The following is a 25,585-nucleotide window of genomic DNA, read 5'->3' on the forward strand; positions in this document are numbered from 1 at the left end:
ACCATCTGGCCCACCTTTTTGGCCCTGGTTGCCAGTATGCAGGATGGGGGAAGAGAGGCCTTGAGAACAAAGGAAATCTAAAAAGTATAAAAGGGGCAGGACACCTCCACTTCTTTGGATACAGCTCTGGGTCCCCTTCTCTATGGAGAAATCTGTCTCTGTTCTATCCTTTAAATTCACTTGCTGTCTACATTTGCCTCGGCATTTCTCAGGTTCAATCTTCACATCAGGGGAAATGGAACTAGGCCCTGATTGATTCTTATCATCATGTTACCAAAAGCTCAGTCCTTGTCCCCTACGCCAGTTCATGCCAATTTAATAATGAGGACATGGCTTTGAGAAAAAGGAAAAAGAGGGTTTATTGCTTTACTAGCAAAGGAGAAACACAAGGGACTCCTGTCCCAGAGGCTGTGGTTCTGCCCATCAGGAGGAAGGGGGAGGGGGGATTTTAAAGGCGCTTTTCCAAGGTTACATTCCAGGTGTGCCCTGACAGAGGGTCCCAGGGGGCCCTGATGGTGTGTTAGGATTCACTTCTTAATTTGGGAGATATTCACTTCCTAGATCCTAGATCCTCTGGCAGACATCCCCTTTCTGTGGTGGGTGTGTTCACTGACAATTAACTAGGGGAAGAAAAGATAACACTGCCTCCCTAATCTTGTTAGGGAGAGGAGGAGGAGGAGGAGGAGGAGAGAGAGAAATCCAAAACAAAACAAGCACACAAAAAAACCCAAGTTAATTTAAAAATAAGCCTTAGAGCAACTGAAGGCTACATTCGAAAGGTGAAGTGAACCACTGTTAAAATCACCAGTATCAGAATCCTGGAAACATTTTGCTGTTAATGGACAGCAAATGGACAATAGAAGGAGCAGTGAAAGTGGATACTGCAGATTAAATTTATGTTAAGAATAAGAGGAGGAACGTGCATGACACTGAGGCCTGCTCTTATGGAAGAGCTTGACTTTGAGCATGCACCATAAATGTTTCTTTAAGTCTTTCCTTGCAGCTCTTCAACATTTTCTGAACACTTGCTGTAGATTTGTGGTTTTGGTTTGCCAGACACGAAAGTGTAGACTTAGGAGCAAATAAACCACCCTCTCAATCATCTGGCGTTTGGAGTGGGGAAAGAAATAGGTGATCCAGAGGTATGAGCGTCTCGCGTTTTACAGAAGCCAGAGTTTGGCCCGAAGGAGCGCCAAGTCTGAAAGCCAGCAGAATCTGGCAGCAGATCGAATCAGGCCCATCTCTGACTTTGGCCATTTTGCATCTGAGGTTCTGCTGCTACCAGGGAAGCATTCTCGGAATACAACCTCGGGTGTAGCCTTGGTGAGCAGCGGGGAGCGCCCGGGAGAGGTTTGACTCGGCGTGGGGGCGGAGTCCCGGGAGCGGCGCGTGGTCATCTGACTCGGTGACTCACGCCCAGATGCGCTTCCTCCCGCAAGGCCCGGGCGGGAAGTCAGATCCCGGGGCTCAGGCTCGGCAGACCCTGCAGCTTGCAGCCCAGCGGCCATGGAGCAGCGCCCGCTACCGCCGCGCGGCTTTCGGGGGCCAGGACTTCCCGGGCTTCTGCCGCTTCTGCTGCTGGCGCTGGCGGCGCAGACCCCGCGCGCCTCGGTCGAGACCGGACCGGTGCTGTGGCCCCTGCCGCTCTCGGTGCAGATGTCCTCGCGCCAGCTGCACCTAGCCCCCGAGGACTTCTTCATCAGTCACGGCTCCAATTCCACGGCAGGCCCCTCCTGCTCCCTGCTGCAGGAGGCCTTTCGGCGGTGAGCGCCCCGACCCCGCGGGGAAGGGACCCGGTCCTCTAGCAATCTAGTTGACCTGACCTAAGTAACATTGGTGGAAAATGACAGGGCAGGGACGTAAAATGTCCTTTCCTCCCCTTCCTGCCTTACCTAAGTGACACCCGGGGTGCTCACGAACCCTGTTTTGAGTGCAGGATACTAAATGGAAGGTATAAGGTGTCCAGAATCCGTCGCCCTGTTGGTCTTAGAAGGGCAAATGAGATGGATGGGGACATCGCTTTTAATCGGGAAGTGACAATTTATTTGAAGGAAGTTCCAAAGCAGAATGAGTGCATCTGTCCGAGCTTAGACCTGCTCCTTTTGAAGAACCAGAGACTCCCCACAGTCGACTTCCCGTACAGGCATCTCTCCCCCTGCTTGCTCACCAGATGGGACAACAATTCACTTGGCAGAAGCCCTTAAGTTGGAACACTGCAGAAAACTCCCCTTCAGCCGTTCCCATGTACAATGTTATATGTTCTAATCTAATTGTTGTGGCCAGTGCTTCAGCAGCGATGTCTGCTTTACTTTTTGTTTCGTAACACCAGTCATGTGCTTGTTTTTCCTGCTTCCTTTTTTTGATTTTTTTTTTAACTCCCCCATTCCCCGTTTTCTCCAGTCCAGGGAAGGCAAAGCACACAGAGCTAGCTTTGCTAACCTCAGGATTTGAAGTACAGGTTGCATTTGGGGAGATGTTTGAATGTGCAATCTACTGTCCCTTCATTGTGAGACCTGTGTAGCTGGAACTGCCCTGAAGGAGTCTGCCTTCTTCCACCCTCAGATTCTGTCCCTATGCCTGGTGGATACAAGTATAGCTTAATTTCTCCTGTAGGACACCAAACAGCTGGTGGAAAAACACAAAACCAGCTTAAGGGAGCTCAGAAAGGCCCAAGGTGTTGATGGAAGAGATGGCACATTCTCTGTCACCGGAAAGTTTATGTTTTCCTTCTGTTTTGTACAACTAAATGAATGTTGGCAAGCTGCGGAAGAAGGCGTGCTCTAATGAGTCTTTGGTATTGAATCTGCTAAGAGGTTGGAATGCTGTGGCCACAGTGAGATGAAGATACAAAACCAAATCAGTTGCTTGTCTTGGGTGATATTCAGGATTATATGGAAATGTACTTGAAGATCATGACCAGAATTGGAAATCTCTTAAAAACACACTTACCAAGTTTGCTTTGGGGTTTAGGTTGTAAAACAATTTTCCTTTTGCATGGTGATAGAGGAGTATGGCAAGAAAGCATGGATGACATAAGTTAATGGTGGATAACGAGGACTTGAATCAGCTGTGAGGTGGTTTGAAAATAAGGGTTGGCATTGCAAGACAGGTGCAAATGATTACCCAAAGTTCACCTGACTAATTCACGACCTGTGTGGGAAGCAGCTAATAATTATACCTGCCATTGTCAGGAAGCAAGTTATAAAGCATGGCTAAGACTTGAAAACATGCAGCTGAGCATTCTAGGAACTCAGGAGCAATAATTGTCTCAGAGTAAAAGCATGATGGGGTTGGAGAGATTTGAAGATTTGGGGGTGTTCAGGAAGCTCTGGCTGCTCAGGAACACACACACAACCTAGATTCCAGAGTTTTCCGAATCGCATGGCTCCTATCTCTGAAGAACCTGAGCTATAGCACACACCTTGCTTTGAAACAGGATGCTGTACAGGCAGGGAGTTTGGCTGTTAGGTGCAGGGATTTCCCACATGCTAGGTACTCATTTTTAAAATGAATAAGTAGCTTTGCTCCTTCAGTTCCTGAAAGGTTAACTAGCACCTATCTCAGTTCTCAGATGGCCAGCAACTTTAACCTTCCTCCATTTCTGTGGTGCTAGGGGTCGAACCCAGGGCCTTGCACATGCTAGGCAAGTGCTTTACCACTAAGCTTCTTCCTCAACTTCTTTAAGTTCCTTTTAAATTTGTTTTTATTTTAATTGTGGCAAAATACATATAAAATTTTATCATTTAATTATTTTTAAATATACATTTCATGGTTTTAATTTCTTTTAAATATATCAAGGTTTTCCTATGAGAAAGGGCCCCAGTGCCTTCAGCCATTCTATTTTCTTACTGGTTCACTTTCATATACTTTTAAGTTCATGAAATTTTCCTACCTTTCCTTTTCTTGAAAAGCACAAGATTTTTGGGCGGAGGGGGAGGGGGTTACTGGGGATTTAACCCAGAGGTGCTTTACCAATGAGTTATATCCCTAGCCCCTTTTTTAAGAGGGAGACAGGATCTCCCTAAATTGCTGAGGCTGGACTTGAACTTGCAGTCCTTCTGCCTCAGCCTCCTGAGTCTCTGGGATTATAGGCATATACCACTGAACCTGGCTACAAGATGCTCTTACATATGCATAGCATATACAACCTCTGACTTATCCAAATCTGTAAAATATTTAAACCATTGCTCTGAAGCCTGTCTGATCTTTATCCTTCAGCACTTAAAATTTTTATTTAATATTCTCTTTTCTCTGATATGTGCCAACAAGAAGACACATTTTAAAGACTTTGGTGAGAAGTCTGTGGGCTGGTGGGTGACATTTATGGAGTATCATGATACATATCAGCTACCTTACTCAGCTACGTTACTCTTGTAGGTAGTAGCAATCCTGACTCAATCTAGCTTAAGCAACAAGAAAACTTATCTTACACATTAGGAAGTCCACAGGTAGGAAAGAATTTACAGATAGTTGACTAAGTGGCCCAACAGAGTCTCCAGAGAGTCATATTCTTTCCATTTCTGCTCTGCCATCTCTAGGATAACTGCAACTGATTCAGGTGTCACAAGTTTTCTTGTGGTTTTCTCAGGAAAGGAACACACATGTGCCCCATCACTATTAAGAACGGGTTTTTAGCCAGGCACAATGGCACATGCTTGTAATCCCAGCAGCTTGGGATGCTGAGGCAGGAAGATCTTGAGTTCAAAGCCAGCCTCAGCAATTTAGCAAGGCCCTAAGCAACTCAGTGAGATCCTGTCTCTAAATAAAATACATAAAGGACTCGGGATATGACTCAGTGGTTAAGTGCCCCTGAGTTCAATCACTTGTACCCCCCCCAAAAAAAAAATTGGTTTTTAGCTGGGTGTGGGGGCTCATGCCTGTAATCCCAGCAACTCAGGAGGCTGAGGCAGGAGGATCACAAGTTCAAGACTAGCCTCAGCAATTTAGTGAGGCTGTAAGCAACTTAATGAGACCATGTCTCAAAAGAAAAAATTATGTTAGTTGGGTTCCCCTTGCTGCGACCTGACAAGAATAATTTAGAGGGAGAAAAGTCTATTTGGGGTCCACAGTTTCAGGGGTTCAGTCCATGATCAGATGACTCCATTGCTCTGGGCCCAAGGTGAGGCAGAATATCATGGCTGAAAGACCTGATGGAGGAACTGTGCTTACCTCTTGGCAGCCAGGAAGCAGGAGATGAAAGTACAGGAAAGATGAGCCCTTTAAGGGCACACCCCCAGTGACCCATTGCCTCCAGCCATGCCCCACCTTGCCTATGGCTACGACCAAGTTTGTCCATTCAAATAAGGATGGACTGGTTTGGTTACAGCTCTCATAATCTATAATCATTTCACCTCCTGCATTATCAAAGGAGCTTTTAGGGGATACCTCATATCTAAATTGTAACAATTCCATTCTCAGAAATTCTGATTCTGAAGGTCTGGACAGCAGGATTTTTTTTTTTTTTTTTTAAGTGTCCCAGGCAATTCTGTGCAGTTTGGGGTAAAAATCTCTAGTTGGACTGTGTGGGCAGCATGGATTTGAGAATTGACAACAGTATCCAGTAGCACATAGGCACTTAAAATTTGGCTAAAATGCTTTTATATTTTAAAAAATTTTTTTTCCTTCCACAGATATTATGGCTATATATTTATTAGTTCCTACAAGCAGCGTCATGGGCCTACTAAATTTCAAGCTGCAGGACAGTTACAGCAACTTCTTGTCTCAATTGTCCTTGAGTCAGAGTGTAATGCTTTCCCCAGTGTGTCTTCAGATGAGTCCTGTAAGTACGTATTGTAACAGTAATATACATACTCATTATAGAAAATTCTATGTACAATAAATGCAGAAGAGGAAAAAATAAATCACTCATAACCCCAGCACTGAGAATCAACCAGAGTTTTTTCAAATAAATAAATAAATAATATATATATGTATGTATACATATATATATGTGTGTGTATATATATACATATATATATAAAATCTGGCAGTGCAAAACTTAAATGTTTTACATAGATATAAATATAAGCACATAAATATTGCCTTGAAAACAGGTGTAATTCTGTACATGTAGATTCTGCTTTTAGGATATTTGCAGTTGTATTCTTTTGCATAATAATACATTATAAACATTTAGAATGTCATTAAGTATTCTTTTGTGACCTCAATTTTAATTGCTCAATAATGTTCTGTCATTGTATTGATGAACTTTCTTGGCTGATCTCTTATTTTTGGACATAATTTCCTAATAGCTTTGGTCTTTGAAGGCAATTTGTGCTTATAGCCATGATCTCTGTTTATAATCTAATTTTACACATATAATGCAGAACTAGAGGGTTGGAGCTGTATCGTTTGACAATATAATCAACTTTATTGGTTTTTTGTTGTTACTAGAATATTATTCTCTGGGCTCTTCTTAAATTGTTTGAAGGTGTAAACAATGGGACATGACTTTTCTAAGGGATGTGCTGCCTAGAAATAGTGCGGAATTGCACTAAGGAATCAAAAAGGGGCAATGTGAGGATATATGTAATATAAGATTAGTGCAAGAGAGTACAGAGTGGGGAATTGGGTGTGAAGATAGAAGGAATGCCACATATTTAGAAAAAAGAGTGACTTTTTTGTTCTCAGACTTCTTTCCACAGACAGTTAAGTGCAGGTCTTCATCTTCTTGGTAGAGACGAGGTTTCTTCATGCATCCCTTTGAAAAAATAGCTTCATTTCTTTTTTCGTTCTATAGCTATTCTCTGGAGAATTATAGGATAATTTACCAACATCAGCCATGTGATTTCTCAGCCCTCAGAGCATACTAAAGTAGGTTTCACAATCTGAATGGAGATAGAAGTGGCAGTTATGTTGTAAGGAATCTTTGCTGTCTATTAGCATCAGCAATACAGATGACATACTCTCAGTTCTAGAAAATGGAATGTATCCAGAACGGAGCTTCATAGCTTATCTGTCTTCCAGTCAGCTCTTCAGACCCTCTCTTCTGAAAGGGAAACTTCTTGAGATAGGTGATTTTGAAATTTTCCAGTTTGAAGGATAAACTAGTTTTAAGTCTTTATACCAGTTGTTGTTGATGATAAAAGTAACACATATGAATTGAAATAATAAGCTATTAAATGTGCAGAATGTGAGGAAACATTGAAAGGAGTGACAGATGTCAAAGCATCATCTATAGATACTAGGGATGTAGCTCACTGGTAGACTGTGTGTGCCTAGCATGTGCAAGGCTTTGAATTCCATCTCCACTGCAAAAAAGCCAAAAGTAAAAATAAAACCAAACAAGCACTATCTATTAAAAATAAAAGTAGGCATTCCCTGAGAACTAGTTTCTGCAATAGAGATATAGTTACATACATGAAGGATGTTCAATGCAGTTTATCTGTGAAAATGAAGAATTATAAGCAAAATTAAATGTCTAGCCATTAAAGTTCTAATAAAAAAGTTTACAGGCCAAAAAAAAAATATCAAGAGAGGAATGACTATCTAGAGGAACACACTTAAGAGTATTGTTCAAAAGTTAAGAATTTTTAAAAAAGGGTTATAAGGAACATATAATCAGGGCTGGGGAGATCGCTCAGTTGTAGAGTGCTTGCCTCACGAGCAGGAGGCCCTGAGTTCGATCCCTAGTACCGCAAAACAAACAAAAAAAACATATAAGCAGAGCTGCCAAGATAAACTTCTGAGTTAACAAAGAAGTTGTATAAATATATACATGAAGATACTACTTATATACCAACACACACAGGAACTTGCACATAAAGCAATACATTTTCTTGTTTTCCATGTATGTACATGTCTAGGAAAAGAACTAGTAAGTGTTTCCTCTGAGGAAGGTAGAGGGAGTTAGGTAGACATCTCAAGGGGGATTTTAGCCTTATCTGTAATATTTTATTTTTTAGAGACTATTTTGATACTATTTGTATATACACCTTCCAAAAACAAAAGTATTTATGATACAGACAGGTACAGAAGGAACTGAAGAGTCAGATATTATTCCTATTCATCGGGGAGGTGACAGTTGTTAATAATTTGGTTTTAGAATAAAAATTGAAATTCTATAGCTGCATATCCATGTGTTTAGAAAACCAAACCTTCTAATTTCCATAAGTGATATTTTTCCAGATGATATGAATCCTTTTTCACATCATCTTACCTTCAACTTCTGGAAAATGATTGGCATCAGGTACTCCAAAGTGTTCATGTTTTTAAGTGATTCTTAGAACTAATTCTAGGAGACTTTAAAGTTACAGTGTGTTTAAAAAAAAAAAAGCTGATTAAGAATTTGCTATCTAGAGAAGACAGGATGACAGTACTTATAGTAGCAATACAGTAGCAATATCACCTGGCGATTTGCTAACTCATCACTGATGGAAAAGGCTGCGTTGTCAGAAGACTGTCAGCTGAGAGTCACCTGACTGATGAGCTCTTTTCCCTACCTGCAGCCAACTGTCCTGTGTCAGTAGTCTGGGTGATGGAGGTGATGATCCTGACCAGAGGATACAGTGTCAAATCATTAACCTCCAGCCCTGGGTGTCTTCCCTGTGGCAAAGTCTGCATCTGTCATGCCCTTGAGTGTTCAAGCTCTGTACCCTCCTATGCTTTACCCTGTCTGGTTGACCTGGCTCCCCAGATCTCTCTGAAAGACTGAAACAAATATTGGACCAACCTTAGGCAGAGTAGGATTTCAAAAACTGAAAGATGAGCCCCTCTGCACAGAGGCAGCCAACCAGAGCCCCATTATAGAAGGGTATGGAGTTTTTATTGAGTGGGACAAAGCTATATTAAGCTAAAGGGAATTAACAAACCTTAAGGCAGATTTCAGATGATATTGAGGGGAAGCAGGGTACAGGGCAAATGGAAAAAAACTGAAGGGAAAAGAGTGGAGATAACTTTCAGACCTTAAGGGGAATAGAAATTATGAGTGACCAAGGAATTGTGGGCATTGAGGAATGTTTGTATTTTTGACCCCAAACCTTAATTAGGACCCTACACTGTGGAGGCACCATTGGAGAGCATACTCTCCTGAAGGGAAAAAAATGAGGTATCATGGTGATGTTGCCCAAGTCCCTAACTTGAGCAACTCAACTGACTGGATGTTGGTGCTGGGACTAAGGAAAATAGGAATGCAGGAGCCAAGCACAGTGAAGTGAAGAGCTCACTTTTAGGCAGGTGGAGTATGAGAACTTAAGTTTAAGACACCTAAGTGGAGATGTACGGGAGGAAGTTAGAGAAACAAGTTGGTGCTCAGAGAGAAGAACCGTGCAGAAATCCCAATGGTACGTCTAACAAATATACTCCATGTTATCGAGGGATTAACAGAAGTGTCCCCCACACAGATACTTTGCTTGTGGAAGAACCTGTGGCTGTCCTCAAGGCCAACAGAGTTTGGGGAGCATTGCGAGGTGAGTTCTGTGCTGTTTCATTGTTAGTTTCTAGTAAAATAATATATCCAGTTATGCTTTGTGAAATCAAGCACAGCGAAACTGCGCCTTGGACCTGTTACAGAATGCTTTATTGAATAGCTCCAAGATGAATTCTGTGAAAGATGCACTACTTAAAGCACAAAGAAACCTCATTTGGCCTTTTTGAAAATGTATGAGGGTTGGGCTAGGGATGTAGCTCAAGGGTAAAATGCTTGCCCGGCACACACAAGGCCCTGGATTCAATCCCTAGAACTGCAAACAAATAAAAATAAGTTTTAAAAAATGTGAGTGTTTTTACACTCCTGTGGAGCTGTCATTCATTGATGCTCTTGGAACTGTAAAGTGTACAGGGCTATAAATGACTCCAACTCCAATCTGTTCTGATTATTTTGTTTCAGTTATCACCTCTTGCTGTCTTCAGTAACAAGCAACCCTTCCCCAGTCTTAAATTCCTGTGGATTTAGAAATATAACCAAGTTTATAGGAACAATATGAAAAGGGAAACATGCTCTAGAGTTAGGTAGAGGCAGTGGGCAGGGCGAAACCTTGAAAGATTTTCCTATGAATTTCAGGATCCAAATCTGAAAGTTTGGCTTAAATGTATTTATTTAAGCATAAGGAAATGTCCTTAGGGACATTTATTTCTGCTGTTCAAAGTTCTTTTACCTCCTCTTCTATGTAGATAAGATAGTATATTGTCTTCGAAGTAACAGGTTTCTTTGTTTGTTTGTTTAAGCAGTTCTAGGGATTGAACCTAGAATGTACTACCACTGAGCTATATTTCCTGCCCTTTTTCTTCTCTCTTTAGACAGTTTCACTCAGTTGCCCAGTCTGGCCCAAACTTGAGATCCTCCTGTCTCAGCCTCCCAGTAGCTGCAATTATAGGCGTGTGCCACCATACCCAATTAATGATAGGGTTTTTCAAAAGCAAATTTTTCATATAAGCTAACCAACGAAAGTTGCAGCAATTTAAATTAGAAAATGCTTTGGATTTGACTCAGGTTATCTAAAATAATCATTGTCAATTTGTTTTTATAACCATATGATTACAATCCTACTTCAAAATAAAATATGAAAATATTTATAGATATCACTACGAAAATAACTGTAGCCATTATCATTTGGAGTGTCTATATATAATGCTATGTGGTTTTAAGCTTTTATTAGTTGGATCTGCTTATCTGGGGTCCATTTGGGAGTACAGATCTTTATTGTTTGTCCTGATCCATAGCAACATGAAGAGCTTTAGAGAATATGCAATAATTAGATCCCAGTTCAAAAAGTCCTTATTTTCTTATTACTATCAAACTTTCAAAGTAATGTACTCTAAACCGAAATCGAATGGATTGACATTAAAGGGGAGATTTCATAGTTATACTTTCCAAAAATGTACTTGAGGAGGATCAGTTGAGAGGAAGGCATAGCAAAACTGACTGAACTATTCTGAGTTTAAAAATTTTCCATAGCTGTGTAGTGTTTGGCTAGAATGAATCTTGGTAAAGTGAAGTCCAGCCAGAGAATCAGCCTGAACTCTAATGTATGAAGAGTAATCCACTTCAGTAAACAATTCAGGAGGAAGGTTTTGCAGCTGTAAATAAAACACCATAAGGAGGCCTTGATTTAGAGAATATATTAGAGACTAGATGCAACACTATCTTTTAGAGGGTACAGGTATAACTTATATTTAATTTTATTTGCCTTACCTGCTTATGAGTGTCTGTTTGGATAATATAACATTTGTCTCAGTGTATTATTTTTGTAAATTAATGCAATAAATTTTACTTTCCTTAGGTTTAGAGACCTTTAGCCAGTTAGTTTATGAAGATTCTTTTGGGTCTGTAAGTATAATTATTATATATTACTAAAAATTATTGGAGAGACATGTTACTATTAGAAAACTGTAACCTATTTAGCTTTTAGCTTCAATAACTTCCTGAAGTTTCTTTTCCCCAAATATTTCTTAGTGAATGTAAATTTCACTTTTGTGTTGTTGTAAATGAATCTTGTATCCAGTACTTGTAAAGATGGACATAATTCTTAAATTCAAATCCTAAAACTAAATCAAAATTTTATTTTTTATTGTCTCATAGTTCACCATCAATGAATCCAAAGTTATTGATTCTCCAAGATTTCCTCATAGAGGAATTTTAATTGATACATCCCGACACTACCTGCCTGTTAAGACTATTCTTAAAACTTTGGTAAGTAATCACTTTATTCTACTTCACTGTCTATTCTGAGATATGTCCCCTTGGTGTTGTTACTTTATGCTGGTTAATTATGCTGCCATGCAGGTCAGAGAGCAGGATTTGTTTTCCTCTAGGAAGTCCCCAGCACTGGGCTTTCTCCTCCCTCCTTAGGTAGTGTATTTCCTCAGCTGTGAAGTAAAGGCCCTCTTCAGGGATCACCACCTGTTTTCTTTGGGAGACTCACAGACAACATGTATTTAGCCAAGTCCGTTAAGAAAAAGATAATTTGAATGTACACATACATTGGCCCTGTACGTGTACCCCACTTGTCAAATCATGCTAGATTTTTGGTTTGAAATACAGGCCACCATACTTCTAGTTAATGTTCTTTGATCTTGTGACCTTCACTTTTTAAAAAGTGGCATAGAAAGGGGAATGGGTGCTTCTTCCTAAGGAAGTAGTGCAGAGGAACATGGAACCTCATAATGGGAGTTAGGAAGAAGGCTGAAAATGATTCTCACACGGACTTTTTATTGGTTCATCACCACCATTACCTGCCAACTTGCAGGGGTAGGAATTTTCTTCTTGTGTTTTTGTGCAATTTCACTTGATTTATGAATATATCATGCTGCTAAAAATGATTTCTTCCTTTACATTATTACTTGGCATTCTTCCTCCAGAGACATTACTATCACTTTTATGAAAAGCGTAAAATAGGCAAAATAAATAATCATCCCCAAATTTCATTTACCAAGGAATGACACTAATTTTTATGTCTCACATCTTATTCTAGACTTTAAAAATGAATGGTAACACAATGTGACTTTTCTGGTGATGGGGATCAAACCCAGGGTCTCACACATTTTAGGCAAGGGCTCCAATGCTGAGCAATGTCTCCAGCCCTACAATGTGACTTTTTAAGAAACTGAAATGAGCTTGTACTTTAGCAGCCTTTTTAAGAATTGAATATTCCCTTTTGTATACTTAAGAGGTATATTTAACCTCTCTAATGCTGATGGACATCAAGGTGAATTTATTATAATAATAAAAAGAACTGCAGAGTAAGCATTCTTTCATATGTGACGTGGATTTATTTGTATGCTTGCCAAGATTATTTTTTTCTTGAGGATTAAGTTTTAGAAGGGAATTTTTAGGCTTAAAGATGTTTGTTTTGCCTTTTGGACAGGTCTTAGGTGGGTATTCTTGACCAATAGCAGGGCACATCTGCGCTGTACTCTGCTGAGCTGATGATAAAGTTTATCTCCTTGTTTTAATTTGTACTTCTTTATCCATTTTGTCACCTAGAATTCCTTTCTTTTCAATCATGTGAGTAGACTGTGTCATCAATACTTTTATATACTTTTCATACACGACTGCAAAATTTTTCTAAATTTGTTTTTTAAACTGTTTATATTTTTTGCCTGCAGAGGTTTTAATTTTTTTATGAAGGAATATCATTCAGTCTTTTGTTGTTTTGGCCTTTTATACTAAGAAAGGCCTTCTCCATGACAAGGGTATACATATAAAAATAACTTGAAATTTTCTTTTAGTATTATACTTCCTGTTAAATTCTTGTTTTGGTTAGAACTTATTTCAGTTTATTGTAATGATAGATATTTTAATTTTAGCTTTTCCAAATGGTTAGCCAGTAATCCCAACATCATTTTTGAGCAATCTATAATTTCTCCACTGTTTTCAATATAAGGAATATTAAATAATTGCCATAAATGTACAAGTCAGTTTAACTTTGTCTTTACCAGTTTATCTTCTTGCACCAGTCCAGATGGCTTTAGTTTCTAAAACTGTAGAAATTTTGTCTTTTGCTTTTCTCTTTAAAAAGTAATTTTAAATTTGTAAAAGTACAAAGAACCTTTTTACCAAGACACCCCAGTTTAAAATGTTTAAGTATTATCTATTAAATATTATTAAGACTTTATTCTCCCTCTCTACTTAAATGTGTTCTTTCTAAACTATGCAGACACAGATGACGATTCAATATTCCTTAATATTTCAGTGCGAATTTCTTAATAAATGACACATCTCAAAATAGTTCAGTACAAGCATCAGAATCGGGAAATTGACACAGTACTATCTTCTAATCCACAGCCCTGTTCAGACTTTATTAGTTGTTCCAATAACGTCCTCTATAAGGTTAGCATACAGGGTCAGGTGTTGCATTTATTTGTTACTCTTCTTGGCCTCCTCAGTCTGGAATTATTTGTCTTTCCTTGTCTTACAAGACCATGACATTTCTGAGGAATACAGGCCAGTTACTTTGTAGGACATACCTTAATTGTCCATTTTCTACAGGATGAAATTCAGTGCATAGTAGGAGTCAAGTGTCTTGATTATTTTGTTTCTGGTAATGTACATTATTATGACTTGGCTATAAGATGCTCTCTGCCAGGTTTCTTCACTGCGAAGTTAATTAAAAATATTTTATGCTCATTAATAAGTAATTAGCATATGCAGAGAACTTTTGAGACTGTGTAAAATTCCCATTCATCCAGTGTTCACCCACTGCATCCACAGCTGATTCTTACCTAAATCAGTTATTACCAAGATGGCTGCCAAGTTGGGACTTTTACCCCTATTTCCATTGTCTTTTCTGTCATTTATTAGTTGGCATTTTATGGTAAAGTAGAGCATTTCCTTCTTTTTTTACCTACGTACTCAATATTTTCATCAGTATGGATTACTATTTCATGCAATAGTTGGTAATCTATTACCAGTCCCTGTTTAATAGCCAGATTGTCCCAGGTTTAGCCAGTGGGAGTCCCTTAGGCTGCCTCTGGTGTCCTTTTGGCATAGTACCCTCTGTCTTTGAATGCTTGCTTTGCTTTTGGCACACAATGTTCCAGGCTCTTTCTCTACCCCAGTCTGGATTCATGTTTTTCTTCATGGAACCCTTTCAGTGGTGAGTGATATTTTGAAAACAAAATCTGGGCCTATTGCTACTAGGGCACCATTGCTTCTAGGCCCTCTCAGCAGACAGAGCTAGAAAGTGTGTGTCTGTATGTACGCACACACATAAACATCTTCCCTATTTCTTTGTCTGTATCGGAGGCTGGCAAACGACAGTCCAAGAACTAAGTCCAGTTGTTTTTCTGGAAGAACAAAATGTGTTTTATTTCTCTTTTGTCACACAACAATCAACACAGAAAACTTCCGTGACCTTAAGAGGTACGGGGATTTCTTCCCACTGGATGGCAAGTGATCAGTTCTGTAACAGACAATAGCTAGTCCCTGATCACATCCAATTCAGACACTGTCCGCCTGGAGATAGTGTCAGATCTCATAGGTTGAGGCAGCCTAAGGGACTCCCACTGGCTAAACCTGGGACAATCTGGCTATTAAACAGGGACTGGTAATAGATTCTAGTCCTAAGCTCCAGGTTGTTTTACCTGTGCTTCTGACTGACCAGATACCCCTCCTCCTCCTTGGGTTCAATTAATTTGCTTAAGAGACTCACAGAACTCGGGGAAGCCCATTTACTTTATTATAAAGGATACTGCAAAGGACATGGAGGAAGAGATGCACAGGGAGAAGTGTGGGAAAAGAGATGTGGTACTTCCAGGCCCACTCGTGCTGCACCACTCTCCAGGAACCTCCTTGTGTTCAGCCCTCTGGAAGCTCTCCAAACCCTGTCCTTTTGGGTGTTTTGGAGATTTCACTGCTCAGGCATGATGGAAGCATGAACAACTCTGTTGAAATGTGAGTGGACAGAAAGGATATGATCTATTGCTGAGAGATTGGGTGTGTAAACCCAGCAAGGCCTGTGGGCTTTAGCATCCTTCTTGGCCTCTCTGAGAGTTCCTCCCTCCAGGGTATGGGGTAGGACCCCTTTGGAATGAGGAAGCTCTTAAAACCTACTACCAACAAGAGTAAGTCACAAAATTTTGTTATGGTCAGCTCTAAGACACAAAGGCCAAGGAAGATTAGAGTTTCTATGATCCCCTATGGGGAAGAGAAATTTTAATTCCTTAATGACCCAAAAACCATGAACCAGACCAAAAAAAATATATATGAGAGTATCGCCCCATCTGTCTTTGCAAATGAAGTTCTACAGAAAAGCAACCACACATGTTTGATTACATGCTGTCTTACTCCACAGCTGGAGCGGAGAAGTGGCAACAGAAGCTGTGTGGCTTAAAAGCTGAAATATTTACCATCTGACCCTTTATGTAAAGTTTGTCAATGCCTGGTCTATATTAAAATCCACAAGTTTGTTCTGAAACAATTAATTCCAATGACTACCTTGAATCTGTAACTCCCTTCTCTGACAATGAAAACCATATTTTCAACATATTTAATTGTTGGCACAGTCCTCTTGAATGTAAGCTGTTTCCCAGCTGCATTGGCCACTTCTCTTAAGCCTGACGAAGGGGAAGGGAGCTTTAAGTTATATCTCATAAGGACAAATCTACTCTTATTTTTTTTTTTTAAATCTTTTTCAAGTAGTCTTTTTATTTTATAAATATTATACTGCTTATTCCTCCAGAATTTTCATAAAATCAATGTCAGTTTGTCCCAGAATTTCTCTGGGTATTTTTATGGGAATACTATTGAGTTTGTAGTGAATTTCTTTCATTTCTAAGGGTTATCACTTAGATTTCAGAATTGTAGGAATTATCAGCCTTCATACTTCTATGAATGCCCCATTTCCTTCTGCTCTATTTCCAAACATAATAGCAGCCTAGAGCTATTTTCTGTTTCTGTCAGACCCCTAAGTACTGGGAATTTCATAGGCCTTCTCTCCAGGATAAATAGACTGTGTAGGCTTTTTGCATATTGACATGTTGTGTAAACTGTATATGATGATTTTATGATTCTTCCACATTTTCCTTACTGAAAAAGAAATCTTAAAAGGAGGCTGACTTATTAGAAGCAATCCCAGGTGTATATATGTAATTGTCTTGTATATTGAATTGTGTCTTGAATCTGGTGTATAATTTGTAACATGTTTTGCTTGCAGGATGCCATGGCTTTTAATAAGTTTAATGTTCTCCACTGGCACATAGTTGATGACCAGTCTTTCCCTTATCAGAGCATCACTTTTCCTCAGTTAAGCAATAAAGTAAGTAATTCATATTACTGTAGTAAGTCTTACAAAAATCTTTGCTATAGCTTCTTTAGAAGTTTATAACTTAGGTTTTTTTTCTTATTATAATTTTAGTGTAAAAGATATTTGTGGTTTAAAATTTCTTTAGTCTGTGGCTTAGCAACTTGGATTCACAAGCTGTTATGTTTTTGTGACTGTATTATAAGTGTTACTATAATTGTTATTGTAAATCTAAGTAATCTCTAGGGCAGTATAAATAAAATTCTAAAAAAAATGTAGAAGACAAGAATAATTCATGAATATCATATAGTATCATATCATATCATAAGATTTATCAAGTAGTCCAACAGTGTATTTGTTTTAAATGGAATTGTTTGGAACTGTGTAAATGATTTTCTTTTTTTTTTTGGGGGGGGGGGTGCTGGGGATCGAACCCAGGGCTTTGTGTTTGCAAGGCAAGCACTCTACCGACTGAGCTATCTCCCCAGCCCCGATTTTCTTTTTCTCTCTGAAAATCCACATGAAGTAGAGAATTGTAGAGATGAATGCTTTTTCATAGAAAACATTGGGTAGTCTCTGTTGGAAGTGTTCCACTGGACTATTCTAGTGGAGTTGGGGAAATCCTCAGTGTCACCTTGTTTAATCCTCCTGTCATACAAAGTAAGGAGCCAACACAGAAGTTCTCTGCCTTGAATAAAGTTGCAATTACAAAGGGGCAGGGCCAGCACTCTAAATTCTGTCCTCCAGCCACAATTCAAAATTTTCTGCAATGTTATGATGCAGTCTAGGCCGAAATGCTAGCAACACTTGTATTTTTCATTTTGTTTTACCTTTTATGAGAGACTATTTCCAAGCACAAACAGAAACAGAATCACTGAATGAATTCCCATGTTTTCATCACCCAGCCTCAATCACGTACATGGCAATCTGTGTCACTTGTATTCTGCAGACTCGGTCTCCCCACTTCTGGACAGCATCGCTCATATGTTTTAAAGACACATGACCACAGCCAGGCACAGTGGTGCATGTTTGTAATCCCAGCAATTTGGAAGACTGAGGCAGGAGGATCGTAAGTTCAGGGCCAGTCTCAGCACTTAACAAGACCCTGTCTCAGAATAAAAGGGGCTGGTGGAGTAGCTCATTGGTAGAGCACCCCTCATTGCTCTAGTTCAGCCCCTAGTACTATGGAAAAAAAAAAAACCACAATATGCTACTGCAGCTAAAAATTTAATAATCTAGATAGTCACTGTTCACATTTACCCAACTATCTTTCTTCTTTTGGTGGTGGGGGGATGTGGGTACTGGGGATTGAACTCAGGGGCTCTTAACCCACTGAGCCATATCTCCAACCCTTTTTTACTTTTTCGAGACAGGGTCTTGTTAAGTTGCTTAGGCCTCACTAAATTGCTGAGGCTGGCTGTTGGGAGAAATCCTAGTTCTTGGCTGACAGCAATGAACATCTCAAGTATATAAGGAAAACTTGCGGGGAGGACTGTTCCGCTTCAGCCACCTAGGAAAGTACACAACTGCCCCAAATTGACTCAGTGCTACCAAGGGAAACCCGTATAGGAACCTGGTGGTCTGATCCCCTGGGCACACTGTGATTGGGCAAGAAACCTATAAAATGTATAGCTGTTCCTGCAATAAACGAGTTTGCAGGCTGCTCGCCACAAGCTTGCTTTCATCCAAGTCCCAGAGTCTGAGTCCTGACTCCGCGCCCTTACCCCACATATGAGCTCGCCTGGCACAAGAGAATCTACAGCTGGCATTGAACTTGCGATCCTCCTGCATTGCTGAGACCACAGGTGTGTGCTACCAAGCCCAGCTCCTTTTCCTTAAAAAAAAAAAAGTTTTATTTATTTGCATTGGGATATTGGTGAAGTCCAGACATTGTGGCCAATTAATATGCCTGTCAATTCTCTTTTGATTGATAAGTGCTCCCCCAACCTTTTTTTTTTTTTTTTCGTTATAAATTGCTGAAGAAACCAAGATGCTTGCTTGCCCTATAGCTTCCCATAGTCTAGGCTTTGCTAACTGCATCCCCACTTGGCTCTTGTACTTGCTATAAACCGACAATTAGATCTACTCTTGTCTACTCTTGACTAGATACAAATTTGATATAGGGGGTGGAGGTTCAAGACTTTTTCACAAGTTGAGCATTTATGGCCTCTACTTTGAGGAAGATGCTAAGCAATCCCTTTTAATGGACCTTATTTTAGTAACAACCAACACTGAGGTCTAATTTTTCAAGTGACACAAATGGACTGAGGTATTCTTTAAAAACAATGGGTCATTTAGAGTCTGTGGGGGACTTTTTTAAGCTCATGGTTATTAACCCATTAAGTCCCAAGTTTCCAATTCTGTGAATATTTCAATGAAATTGACATGGACACATTAAAATAGGCTGGAAGTCACAGTTTATATATTAATATTGTATAATTATAGTATAAAATTATGTACTATATTTTTTATAGCTGTTCTGCACCTGGGATGATGAGATAAGATGGATTAAAATAACTTTGAAAGGCAAAAGCTAGGCTTTGTTATAATGGGTAAATTTCAGTTTCTAAAATCGATAAGGGCAGTGGTTTCAGAGGTTTCATTTTGGAGACACTTTTTGTTTATTTCATTGTATGGTTCCATGAAGTTGGAATACTGGTAGATAGAGATCTATCAGTAAATCTGGGATTAATCCAAAGTGTTCCAAGAACATATTGGTAAAATGGTTTAACAAAAGCCCCAACATGGCTATTATCCTTGGAATGTGTGTGGTTTAGCAGAAAGTTGCTATTTTCTATAGATTTCCTACTCCTGAAACAATAACACTATATTAATTTTATATGAATCATCCAGCATTTCATGGACTACTTAATATTAAAGTGCAAACAGAATTGTTAATAATTCCCAAGACCAAATCCACTTTGAACATTTTAACTTGAATATTATAGGGAAGCTATTCTTTGTCTCATGTTTATACACCAAATGATGTCCGTATGGTGATTGAATATGCCCGATTACGAGGGATTCGAATCATACCAGAATTTGATAGCCCTGGACATACACAGTCTTGGGGAAAAGGTAAGGAGTTTGTGTTTTGTAAGTTATGAAAAGTAGACATTTCAGGTCCCACATTTGTCATTTTACAGCTTGGTGTTTGATCATTTTCTTATTTGTGGTTTGCACAATGGTAGCTGCGACTCAGTAACTAGTAATAGTTACTACTATGAGCAAATCACTGTGTCTACATACACAATATAAAGCATAAAAACAAGGGAAAAAGAAAACAAAAAATGATTACAGCAAGTAGGTAAACAGTTTCATAGATGAAGGAACACTTAAAATGCTTTTGAGAAATCAAAGGGTATATTCATTTTTCTGGTGGAATAGCATGAGGAAAGGCATGCAAAGAAAGAGATGTCAGAAGAGAACTGCATGGGAGTAGAGTGTGACAAACGGTGGGGGCTGCCTGAGGGTGGCGATTAAGAACTTAGACTTCAGTGGGAATCATTGATATCCGAAGTGAATAAAATCTCAGATGCTGGGTGGAAAGGGAAACAGAAAGACAAGATCAAGAAACAATTCACCCTTGTTTAACTTGAAAGAAATTTCCATAGTAACTCTTGGTAAACATGCTTATCTTTTCCGTATAAAATTTTTTATAGCTTTAACAAAATAAAGTTCAGATGATCCTGACTTAATAATGGTTCTGCTTAAGATTTTTTGCTTTACCATGGTGTCAAGTGATGTGCATGCATTAGAAACCATTCTTTGAATTTTGATGTTTTTCTGGACCACTGATTTTCTTCAGTGACATGCACTCAATAGAAAGAGCACTTAAGGAGCCCATCTTCTGGCTAGTTATACAATCACAAGAGTAAACAACCCATGCTCACAGTGTACTGTGCAGTTGAGTTGTGATACTTGGTAGGTTAGTTGTGTTAAATGCTATTTTTACTTAATATTTTCAACTTACAATGGGGTTTATCAGGATGTAACACCACCATAAATGGAGAAGCATCTGTAGCATGATGCACAAAACCAGGTCTTTGTGATTAATACCCTTTTCTAAGAGTGAATCTGTCTTTTCTTCTAGGTCAGAAAGACCTCCTGACTCCATGTTACAGCTCACAGCAGTATATACAAAGTTTTGGGCCTATAAACCCCATTCCAAATACAACTTATGCATTCTTGACTTCATTTTTCAAAGAAATTAGTAAAGTGTTTCCAGATCAATTCATTCATTTGGGAGGAGATGAAGTGAATTTTGATTGTTGGTATGGTGATTCTAAACCCTTATTTTTTTTTTTTTTAACTGTTGTATTTGAAGTAGATGTACAGGGCACCACAAGGAAAGGGAAGATTTGTAACATAGCATCTCTGCTTGTTGGAATATCCTGGGCAATACAACTGACGTGGTAGATTTTTGAAGAATGTACATTTTGGTGTTGTTATAAAGTAAAAGCTTAGGAAAGAAAATCAAAATGCTAAAAAACATGGAGATTAAATAATAGGAGACTAGTGAACAAGAATACCTTTAGTGCAAGAGGGCAATGATTAAATGGGGGATATTTTTCAAATATTCTTAGATTTTACAAATAACTCTAGATACAGGAAGTAGATGAGTAGGGAAAACGTTTGGGGTGTTTTCTGTTTTGTTTTTTATGGGAAGTCAGCTTCTAGAAAAAGAATTGTAATGGAAAATTAAGGTAACTTATAACTAATATTTTAGGCTTCTTTTGTACCCTACCAACTTTAATACTTAAACCTGCACATTGGTATTAGGGATATGTGCTACTTAAATAATAGATTGGTAGCTGGGCACATCTGTAAGCCCAGCTATTTGGGAGACTGAGGCAGGAGGATTACAAAGGCTGGGGAGTCAATCCTCAGTACTGAAGATTAATAACTGAATAAATAAATAGATTGGGTATATTAAAACTATTAGTGAAATTTAAATCACCATTTTTGTTTAAGGGCATCAAATCCCCAAATCCGAAATTTCATGATGACAAAAGGCTTTGGTGAAGATTATAAAAAACTACAATCTTTCTATATTCAAAAGTAAGTTATTTGAAAGTCTATTAATGCTTTTGTAAAAGTTTAAATATTATTTAGTACGATGTGTTATTTTTTCATTTTGTCTCCACCTTTACCGGAGTCTGAATGTTATGAAAAGCCACTGAAGAAGGAAGTGTGATATAAACTGCTTTCTTTAAGTTACTAACATTGTGACTTAAGCATTTTGCAATAACCGTTGAAATACAGAAATGAAATTATCTGTTGTTAAGAGCTCAACTCAAAGCCCTGTAAAGTATTCACCACCATCCAGGCCCTGGAATTCATTCCCTCTTATTAATTCCTAGAACATCTCTTTTGCTTTCCACCTGTGCTATACAATATGGTAGCTACAGCCACGTGCGGCTGTTACTAAAATTAAAAATTCAGTTCTTTAGTTACATGAGCCCCATTTCAAGTGTTCCACAGCCACATCAGGCTGTGGCCACCATAGGAGAAAATGCAAATACAGAACGTTTTCACCACAGCAGGAAGGTCCTACTGGACAGTGCTGGTCTGGACTACGGAGCAGCAAACTTTTTCTGTAGAGGCCAGAGTTATTGTTTTAGGCTTCTTGGCCACATTCAGTTGCACATCCACTTTTAAAAACAATACTTTACAAATGTAAAAATCATGCTGTGCTCATGAGCCATACAAGAACAGGTTGCAGGCAGTAGTTTGCTCTGTGTCATTTATTTGGCAAGGCTACGTTCCAGCCCTTTCCTATCCAGCCTTCTGTGTGATGCATTCCCATTTATCCTGCATATTATCTAAACAGTATTTGTGGACTGATTGTCCGCCAACAGTGGAATATAATTTAGGCGATATGACAGGCTAGATGATGGTATCCTTTATTCTAAGATACCTATGAAATTACCAGAAAGTACTGTTTGTACAGTTTCCTGAAAGTTGCCTACCAACTGAATTTGAGGCCACTTCTTTGTATTTTAGGGGCATATTTAACTCATACATAACAAAGGGCTATTAATTCCCTCTACTATGTTAGGTTCTGCACCATAAGCTACAAAGAAGGAACTCCTTGAGTCACTGCCCAACTTTAGCTGGTTTTATGTAGCTGTGTTATACCGAAAGTTATCTTTCAATGTTGCAAGTAATCCTTGGTAGAGAATGTGCACATTTTAAATAGACTGTTAAATTTGTGATCTGAAATAACTTTGTAAATTTTTTGCAATGCTAGAGTCTTGAATATTACTGCATCCCAAAACAAAAAATCCATCGTCTGGCAAGAAGTTTTTGATGATAATGCGGAGGTAAGAATTGTGAAGACTGTCTGATCCTGATGATAACGTGTGATTCCTTCTCATCTCTTCCCCTGTCTCATTAATCACAAGATGAATACTTTAAGTGCCTTTTTATTCAAAAAGACAAAACAGATCAAAACAAACGAGTCTTTATTGCTATTAAGGTAGCTTTGTAGTAAGCAATATTGTTGATGTGCTCTTTTAAAACAATAGTATTTTGAGTGCCAGAATTCTTTATTTTCCTTGGTGCAACTAGGAATTTGCAAGTCCAGCTTTCCAGAAGGGCTGGTAATATCCTCATGGTTTCAGAGTAAAACACTGTGTGGTAAAAATGGGCTACAGTGCACATCTTAACCTTAGTTCACTGAACCCACAGTTGTGCTCTATAGGCAAAAATTGAAATGTGCATAGTGATGAAAACGCACAGTAAATAGTACTGGCACTAACTCTGAGGGAAAAGGGGAGAGAAAATATTTTTCAAGGACCTTATAAAGTTACATTCCTGGCCATAATGCCTTAAGACTTTCATTAGTTGTATTTACTAGACCTAATAATGTATATTGCAATTGTGACTTTAATAGCTTTATCTAGGTACAGTAATTCAAGTGTGGAAAGATGCACAGTATTCTAAGGAATTAAGTAAAATCACAGCAGCTGGCTTCCCTGTAATCCTTTCTGCTCCTTGGTACTTGGATGTGATTAGTTACGGGCAAGACTGGAGAACATACTATTCAGTGGAACCTCTTCATTTCTCAGGTAAGTGAAACACGCATCATTACCTTGGTTTGTTAGTTTTCTTCCTTAACCTCTCACCCAGGAAATCTAACCTAACTTTTCTTCCTTTTATGTTTGATTCTTGATTTTGTTTAATTTTTTAAAAATTCAGCATCATTTTAAACTTTGTGAAAGAAATCATGTGCTTATTTAAATAAAAACTTCCAAAAGTATATCCTTAGATTTTACCTCCATTTTCACTGATCAGTCCTGTCATTTGCTTCCTACATTTGAAGATAGATGTTTGTTAACCTTTTAAGACACTTGTTCCATGGATTTCAGGCTGTGTAGTCCTAGGGTCCTGGAAACAGGTATCTTGGATGGGGAGGGTCGTAAAAAGGGATGTCTGGGCAGTAGTTTCAGGCTCTCAAACCCACTTCATGAAAAATTCTCCTCTGTCTGGTTTTGTAGATCAGTCTTTGTATAAAATTTCCTTTGAAAAAGGGTTTTATTGTTAAATTTTAAAACTGTAGATCTGAGAATTGATGTGATTTTCTCTAGAATGCATTTAATGAGAATCAAAGGGTTAAAATTACTATAAAAACATTAGGTACTCAGCGCTTTTTTTCCCTCCCTTCTCTATAATACTGTGTGGTAAATATTGAAGGTAGGTGGAGTGGTCATAGCCCATTACAAAAGAATAAAGTGTATTTCTGGGCAGACTATTAATAGGACAGGGGGAAAGATGGATTCTGGTATCCAAATGTTTGTATAAAACCATTTTGAAAAAGTATCTTTAATACTGACCCACCACATTAGTCTATGTATGCAACAAGCCCTGTGAGTCACAGGCCAGGAGTGGGAATAAAGTTTGCTGCCTACAGGAGAGGAGTGTTGCCGCTGTACTTAACCTTGAATTGCAACTGCTCAACTTAAATCAATTCAATGATTTTAATGTAGGTTCTGACAAACAGAAAAGACTTATCATTGGTGGAGAAGCTTGTCTTTGGGGAGAATATGTGGATTCAACTAACCTTACTCCAAGGTTATGGTAAGGAATTCAACTGAAAAGATTTAAGAATTAAGATGCTTTAGCTTTCCTAACCTATCCAAGTACGAAATAGCTAAGAATTTGCCCCAATCTGTGACTTAAGAAAACATGAATTCAAACTGCTTTGGAAAACATGTGGTTTACATTTCAGGCCTCGAGCAAGTGCTGTTGGTGAGAGACTCTGGAGTCACGGAGATGTCAGGGACATTGGTGATGCTTATAAAAGACTAACAAGGCACCGCTGCAGAATGGTCAGGTAAGATGAATATTGTTCCAGCTAGGGTACCTTGAAGCTAGTGTTAACTAGCTTCTGGGGTTGTGTTGTTTTGCTTTTGCTATAAACAAAAATGTCACCTCAGAAGTTGTGACTTAATGTGAAGAAACATTTTTAAGTGAGCACATCTATAAGAAGATATATTTGGACCTTTACAAATGCTTTATAGGTATTTAAAATTTAGTGTGTAACTTATCTGCCATTTTTAAAGTAGCTTAAATAATTGAGAATCACTAAATCACAGCACTAATAACTGAAAAATAAACAAAAAATAAACATCTTTAATTCATTTTTTTTTGTCTACAGACGTGGAATAGATGCAGAACCTCTTTATGTTGGATATTGTTAACCATGAGAACAAGCTGTAAACATGAGCTAAGGGAAAAAGACCACAACAATTGTGCTATAATCAACTGGATTTTGAAATCATGTAAATTAAGACCAAGGGGACTGTTTTTGAAATAAATTATTTTTATGATTGAATCTCTTATTTTATATTACATACAGAAAATTGACATCTTTCTTGTCAGAGAAGTTAAACAAAAGGAAT

General features: G+C 38.7%; 1 protein-coding gene across 1 annotated transcript; it reads left to right on the forward strand.

Annotated features, from left to right (window-relative positions):
• Positions 1-1,418: 1,418 nt before the first annotated feature.
• Positions 1,419-25,518, forward strand: HEXB (hexosaminidase subunit beta). The gene is given in 15 exon segments (XM_079144092.1): positions 1,419-1,763; positions 5,631-5,779; positions 9,342-9,407; positions 11,220-11,266; positions 11,519-11,629; positions 16,593-16,694; positions 19,628-19,757; positions 20,773-20,953; positions 21,654-21,740; positions 22,933-23,005; positions 23,578-23,752; positions 24,671-24,761; positions 24,913-25,017; positions 25,342-25,381; positions 25,383-25,518. Coding segments are annotated over 15 exon segments (1,635 nt in total). The 5' UTR covers positions 1,419-1,506; the 3' UTR covers positions 25,404-25,518.
• The last annotated feature ends 67 nt before the right edge of the window (positions 25,519-25,585 follow it).

Source organism: Sciurus vulgaris, assembly GCF_902686455.1.
Source record: "Sciurus vulgaris genome assembly, chromosome: 6".
NCBI lineage: Eukaryota > Metazoa > Chordata > Mammalia > Rodentia > Sciuridae > Sciurus > Sciurus vulgaris.